The 6,936-nt window shown below is 57.1% G+C and overlaps 1 protein-coding gene across 1 annotated transcript; it reads left to right on the forward strand.

The window, feature by feature from the left end:
• On the forward strand, positions 1-5,542 carry ADIPOR1 (adiponectin receptor 1). Its single transcript, XM_065747516.1, has 7 exons — positions 1-201; positions 963-1,079; positions 1,607-1,778; positions 2,529-2,715; positions 3,783-3,970; positions 4,310-4,503; positions 4,733-5,542. Exons 1-7 carry the CDS (start codon positions 46-48, stop codon positions 4,859-4,861), a joined length of 1,143 nt encoding a protein of 380 aa, XP_065603588.1. The 5' UTR covers positions 1-45; the 3' UTR covers positions 4,862-5,542.
• The last annotated feature ends 1,394 nt before the right edge of the window (positions 5,543-6,936 follow it).

A 6,936-nucleotide genomic window follows, 5' to 3' on the forward strand; every position in this document is an offset into this window, starting at 1 on the left:
GGCGGCACAAGGACGCGGACGGACCCCGGCAGCAGCACCGCCGCCATGGCGTCCCGGAAAGCCGCCGCCGCCGCCGCCTCCGCCGCCGCGCAGGGCAACGGGCTGGCAGCCGCCGGCCGGGACAGGGCGCACCTGGAGCTGGCGGAGCTGGGGCCGCTGCTGGAGGAGAAAGGCGAGCAGGGAGCAACCGGCACCGCCAGCGTAAGGCGCCCGCCCCGGCACCGGGGGTCGGTGCTTCGGGATTGGGTTTTGCCCGTTATCCCACGGGCGGGGATGGGCCGGGGGAGGCTCGGGTTGGGCGCTGGGGGAAGTGTCACCGAAATAGCGGTGATCACAGCTGCACCGGGAGGCGGTGCGGTCACCGTCCCCGGGGGTGTTCGGAGCCGCGGAGATGTGGCACCGAGGGGCGCGGTTGGTGGGGAGGGGTTGGGGTCGGACGTGGGGGTCTGGGAGGGCTTCTCCAACCTTAACGGTTCCGCGGTTGTCTGGTGATCAAACGGCGATCTGTTCCGTGCCCCGAGGGCTCGGCCCAAAGTCGTGTCTTAGCTCTTATGTTGTCGGCTGAGTTCTGCTGCCCCCTTGCACGGTGTGCTCAGCCCCTCTGGGCTCCCAAAACTGCAGAGGATGGGGGCACCGAGCTGGGCCAGGCCGTGTGCCCCAGGGGTGCTGTCACAGAGGCAGGCACCCGGCTCCAGGACAGCCCTGCTGGGCCCAGGGGCTCCTCCAGCTTTGGTTGTAAGGATGAAAGTCCCTCGTGGTAATCCCGCCTTTAAACTGGGATCAATCTGGGATTAGCCTGCCTGAGATGGTTGAGGTGGGAGCAAGTTGTGTAAGCAGTGGTGACTGGTGGGTCCTGTCCGACCCCTTGCTCCGGGTGCTCTCAGGAGGGACTCGCTGCTCCCTGCGTGCCCGTGCTCCCCCCGTGGGCAGGAATGGTTCCCTCCTGGTGTTTCTCCCTGTAGGCTGAGGACCCGCCGTGCCCAGTGGCCCGTGAGGAAGAGGAGGAGGTGGTCCGTGTGCTGACTCTGCCTCTGCAGGCTCATCATGCTATGGAGAAGATGGAAGAGTTCGTGTACAAGGTATGGGAGCTTCCTGGGATCCCGGTGGGCAGCTGGAGGCTGTGCCCAGCCCTGCTGGGTCCCGTGAACAGCCCCAGCATCATTGTCTGGGCCTGGGAGCTCCGATGCCGTTGCTGGTTTTGCTGGGTGCCTCTACTCAGTGCTGGTGCTCGTGGTTGCTGTGTTTGATGAGACCCAGCACGGTGCTGTGCACAGCCAGGCTGCTTTCTGCCTAAAATGGGAAGGAGTTCCCCAGTGCTGGGAGCAGTCCCTCAGTGCTCTGAAGGGTTAAGTGCTGCGAATTGTTTGCAGCTCCTTAGGGGATGTGGAAGTGCTCTGCAGGATGTAGGTGGCGTAAGGGGCTCCACGGGGTGTCTGATGTTGTGAAAGTCAAAGTTCCTCTCCCAGAGGAGAGTCTCAGGGCCTTTTCAGCCCTGGCTGTAGGCAAGACCTGCTGGTTTTGTTCTGTGTGCAGCTTGAGCTCCCAGGACGAGTGAGCTTTGGGCTGCCAGCCCCCACAGCCACCAACACGAGTTGGTGCCTTGCAGGTGTGGGAAGGGCGCTGGCGTGTGATCCCCTACGACGTGCTGCCTGACTGGCTGAAGGACAACGATTACCTCCTGCACGGGCACCGCCCTCCGATGCCGTCCTTCCGAGCCTGCTTCAAGAGCATCTTCCGAATACACACCGAGACAGGCAACATCTGGACTCACTTGCTAGGTGACCGGGGAGCTGTGGGGCTTCTGTAGGGCTGCAGGTGTGCTCTGCTCTCGTGGTTAGGGCAGGGGGCTGCCTCTGAAGGACAGGTTTGCTCCAAGGGACTTTCCTGATGTCCTCTCTATGCCCACCGACTTCCTTTTAGGATCGTGTGCCCCTGCCTGGTCCTGTGCATGTAGGCAGCTGAGTTGCTGGTGTCTGGGAGCTCCTGGGCCTCTGGGTGAAGGGAGAGCAGGACAGTTCCTTGCAGCAGTGCTGAGAGCTGAGCTCAGTGGCGTTGTTCACACTTTTCAAGAGCTGATGGCCCCGTTGGGTGGCCACAGGGTGCAAGAAAGGCTTGGCCAGACATGCTGCAGAGTCCTGGTCCATGTGGGGACTTCAGGAGCTGGCTGTGCAGTGGCCAGACTGCTGCTGCTGCACAGTGGATCTCCTTGAGCACTGCAGGTGAGCTGCTCTTGGGATGGAGAAATGCATCCTGGGCAAATCAGAGTGTCTCGTAAAACTATTCCTTGAAGCCCAGGATGAGCACAGGCTCTGCCATGCCCGTGATTCTCCTGGCTTTTTGTTGTACTAGAGAGGCATCGTGTTTGTAAGGGAGAGACCCCCCCAAGCATCCATCTGTGCCACCCATGCTGGCCTCTTCCCCTGCGTCCCTTATCACGTTCTCTGCCTGTCTCAGGGCTCAGTCCATCTGCTGGACATGCTGGGTCCCCCTGCCTCTGCCTGACCCTCCATCTGCTGTGTTTTCTGCAGGTTTTGTGTTGTTCCTCTGCTTGGGGATCCTGACCATGCTGCGGCCCAACATGTATTTCATGGCTCCTCTCCAGGAGAAGGTTGTGTTCGGGATGTTCTTCCTCGGAGCAGTGCTGTGCCTCAGCTTCTCCTGGCTTTTCCACACTGTCTACTGTCACTCAGAGAAGGTCTCACGGACTTTTTCAAAGTGAGTCAGCACCAGGGTGGTTTTGTGGTCTCGGGAGTTCTTACAGCACTTCCTCTCCAAGTGCTGCATTCACCAAGGTTTTATTCTTAGGGGGAGGGAGTGTTCACTGGATGCAGTGTGGGCTCAGAAGGAGCAGGGTCTGGGATGGCTCTGCCCCATGCCAGAGCACCTTGCATCTGGCAGCTCTGATGTGCTCAGGGACTGGGGCCCCGTGGGAACCTGCATCTCACTGGGCAGCCCTGGCTCTTCCAGTTTACTGGATGCTTTCAAAAACTCTGGGTTGGATCCAATTTGAACCGAAACCAAATTGAAAAGCAAAACAAACAGGATTCCCAGCAAAGTGGAAACACTGGGCAGTGGCCAGTGCTCGTCTCTGAGGTCTGTGTTGCTCTTTAAGGTCACATCAGCCTTCATGGCACAGGGAGAGCAGCAGCAAGGCTTTCAAATGAGCTCTTGCTCACAGAAGTCTATCAAAGGCATTTACTTGGGTGCTGCTTGCTGGGAAATCCTGCCAATCTCCTTTGCACAAACACTAGATCCCATGGGCTCTTGTCTCTGGAACAAACTGTGCTGCCTAAAGAGCAGGAATGTCCTTGTGTACTGGGGAGGGTTCCTGCAAGGCTGCTGTGGCAGTGGGGTAATGCAGCTGAGTGCGTTTTGGTAGTGAAATTGTTCCTGGATCAATAGATCGAAAGCACTTTGCAGGGGAGAACAATCAAATCCATACGCACAAGGACTAATGCCCACCACTTGTCACGGTGGTTTTGAGTGTACAGCATCTCTGTGCCGTTCCTGCCTGTCCAGCAAGCTGCTGTTCACTGCACTCCTGCCAGCTCTGTTTGCATCCTCGGAAGCCCCAGCTCCTTCTTCCTGTCTCACATTGCACTGGTGAGACTTGAATGCCTGTTGTGTGGTGCAGTTTCACCCGTGGGGTCCCAGCAGTGCTGTGGCAGTGGTGACTCTGTTTGATGCAGACAGGCTGCGTGGCACCGAGTGCCAAGAGAAAGCAGGAGGGGGTGCACTTCGGGGCTCACCTCTGTCTGTCTCTCTTTGCACCCTGGCTGCAGGTTGGATTATTCAGGAATTGCACTGCTGATCATGGGGAGCTTCGTCCCCTGGCTCTATTATTCGTTCTACTGCTCCCCACAGCCAAGACTCATCTACCTCTCCATTGTCTGCGTCTTGGGCATCTCTGCCATCATTGTTGCTCAGTGGGACCGCTTTGCCACCCCCAAGCACCGGCAGACAAGAGCAGGTAGGAGCACTCCTTCCCCCTCTGATCCAGCAGTGTCACTGAGCACGGAGGAACAGCTCTGCTCTCCTGCAGCAGAACACTCCTTCCAGCAGCATCCTCACTACACAGCAGGGTCTGGCCCCACGTCACTGCTGTGCCAAGAAGGGGGCAGGGCTGAGTGCCAGCCCCACATTACCCATGCAGCTCTGGTGTGGGTGTGCTGGCACACTGCTAATTAGCACCTTCCCCCTGAGCTCCAAGCTGCTTCAACAAACTCCAGCAGCGTTGCTCCTGGGCGGGCCGGCAGGGCTGTGCTCCTCGTGTGTGCTCCCTCTAGCTGATCTCTCCTCTCCACCACAGGTGTCTTTCTGGGGCTGGGGCTGAGCGGTGTGGTGCCCACCATGCACTTCACCATCGCAGAGGGGTTTGTGAAGGCCACCACCGTTGGGCAGATGGGCTGGTTCTTCCTCATGGCTGTGATGTACATCACGGGCGCGGGGCTGTACGCTGCCCGCATCCCTGAGCGCTTCTTCCCGGGCAAGTTTGACATCTGGGTGAGTGTTGTGTGAGGGGCGAGCAGAATACTTTGTGCTGTGAGCAGGCTGAGGAGGGGGAACTGATGGTGGGGATCTCTGAGATAGGGAGAACGTGGCTGGGCTGCGAGTAACACTGCCAGGGAGCAGCGAGGGAGAAAATGCAGTGGTCGAGCGGTGTGAGGAGCTGTTCCCAGCACTGCTCTGCCTGCTTCCATCGGGCTCAAAGGGCTTTCTCTCTTCCCTGCAGTTCCAGTCACATCAGATCTTCCACGTGCTCGTGGTGGCTGCGGCCTTCGTCCACTTCTACGGTGTGTCCAACCTGCAGGAGTTTCGCTACGGACTCGAAGGGGGGTGCACAGACGACTCTCTCCTCTGAGAGCGCCTGGTTTTAGTAACAAGCTTCCTAAGTGCTTTTTAAACTCTCTTTGCTAAAATCAAAGGAAGACTCAAAACTGTTTGGGGTTGTTGTTGGATTTTTTTTGTAATTCTTTAGCAAAGTTCTGTCGACCAAATCCTTACCCCCTTCCCCATGCACTTTGCTGGGGCTGAGGGGAGGCGAGGCCGGCCCCGGCAGCCTGCCCTTAAGGTCTCCCCTCCTGCAAACAGTGTTCTAGCTGCACTGTGGTCCTCTGACCTGTCCAGGCATGCCCATTTCTGAAAGCAGAGGGTGCGGGTGCTCCGCTCCCCGCACTGCTGAGCACTCCCTTCCCTAGCAGTCACGTGGCAGCAGGCCCAGGGCTGGAGGTTTTGTGGACCCCTCTGAGCAGAGCTGCCTTCCTGGGGGCAGCTCTGGGACCCCGGTGCTGCTGCCCAGGGCACAGGCACAGATTCACATAACTTAAGTTTTAATTGTCTTTTTTTTTTTTTTTCCTTGACAAAGTAATGTAAACATAAATGAGAGATATTTAATATTTAATACTAAGCTTTAAGAAGACTTGCTGCCACCGCAGTGTACTCGGCTCCCTTGCTGTCTGTGGTAGTGAAGGAAGGACAGTGTTGTAGGGGAATGTAGAGCTGCTGTAGCTGATTGAAATAAAGAGGTCAATAGTTCAGTGTCGTGCTGGTGGTGTCAGTCTCATTTTTTGGGGTGATGATGGAGAAGTTGCTCCTGAGGAGAGCACCCAAGGGAGTGTGGCAGGAACAGCCCTGAGCTGCCTGCAAGCTGTGCACTCCTTCCTGCCCCACTGTGAGTCAGGACAGTGCTGACAGCCAAATCAAAACAGGAAGCTCTTGGGTGTTGTGGAGATGACAGGGCAGGAAACCCTTCCCTGGAGGCACAGCATGCTGTGGGGCTGCCTTTCCTCCTCTCAACAGCAAGGGGAGGAGAGCTGTCAGCTCACCCTGCAGGGCTCCCAGCCATCCAGCAAAGACACTGTAACCTGGTTAGTGTGGGCAGTGAAAGGCAGCACCTCGCATCAAGGTTTGCCCTTGTGCAGAGAGGTGTGCGAGTGACCACACAGCACAGACAGCCACGGGGGATTAGAGGGGAAGGGCTGAGCTGAATAAAGCTCTTCTTGAGCAGCTGAAGCCTGTAACCTCACAGCGGGGTGAGGAAGGAGGAGGTGGGGGGTGTGTAGTGGCCCTTTTGGGGGCTGTTCGGATGTGGCCTGGCTTTGGGCACTGCCAAATGCAAGGTGTAGATGGCTTGGCTCCTGGGCAGCACAGCCCCAGCCCCAGCCAAGTCACCTCCTGGCCCCACACAGCCCGGAGGCCACATCTGTGCTCCCCTGAATCAGTCTGCCAGTTTCCTCAAACAGCACAGAGATCAAGCTGCTTTCTGGGCAGAAGAAAAGCTCCGAACTGTCCTGGATAATAGTAAACAAGTCTTTGAATGCTATTGCCTGCCAGCACTTCCTGATACAACATACCTATTAGCTAGCACAACAGAGAACCCCACTGGATATCTTTTTATTGAACTGCTGGCAGGAGGGAACATGCCTTCACAACTGAAGTGCTACCTTCTGAGCACGAGGGAACTCAATGCACAGTGAAAAGCCAAGAGACTCCTGGAAGCATGTATGAGGTGCAGTGTGCCTCATCCTCCAACCACACAGAGCTCTCTGCTTTCTGTCCTGGGCCCTGCAGCCATCCCACTGCCCAGCTCCAGCAGGGGAAGCTGCCTATGGCATTTCTGCTCGAGTCTGTTGTGAAAGCCATAGCAGCCAAGCCAATGTCAAGGTCTCAGCACAGCCATGGAATCAGCATGCTGCCACCTCCTGCAAGAAGGGCCTTAACCCCCTGTGCATGTAGGGGACAGATGGAGGTATGCTGCAGCCTGGAGATCCACCAAAGAACTTGGTTTGCATGACAGCAGTGTGGTAAACAAAGAACAGATGAACATGGATTGCTGGAAGTAGCTTTCACTGACTTGTACATTCCAGTATTATTCACTTCTGGGATGTAAAACTGCACGTAGATTAACACTTTCCCTAAACCCAAAAGGGAAGAGGG

Source organism: Cyrtonyx montezumae, unplaced genomic scaffold (genome assembly GCF_038088225.1).
Source record: "Cyrtonyx montezumae isolate F1298 unplaced genomic scaffold, pur_monq_1.0 scaffold_45, whole genome shotgun sequence".
In the NCBI taxonomy this organism is placed as follows: Eukaryota; Metazoa; Chordata; class Aves; order Galliformes; family Odontophoridae; genus Cyrtonyx; species Cyrtonyx montezumae.

Bases quoted from the DNA above. Each gene is read 5' to 3' on its own strand.
- ADIPOR1 (XM_065747516.1), top strand. From the start codon at position 46: ATGGCGTCCCGGAAAGCCGCCGCCGCCGCCGCCTCCGCCGCCGCGCAG. The intron at 1,080-1,606 runs GTATGGGAGCTT...GGTGCCTTGCAG, and splicing joins TGGAAGAGTTCGTGTACAAG to GTGTGGGAAGGGCGCTGGCG. The intron at 2,716-3,782 runs GTGAGTCAGCAC...CCCTGGCTGCAG, and splicing joins GTCTCACGGACTTTTTCAAA to GTTGGATTATTCAGGAATTG.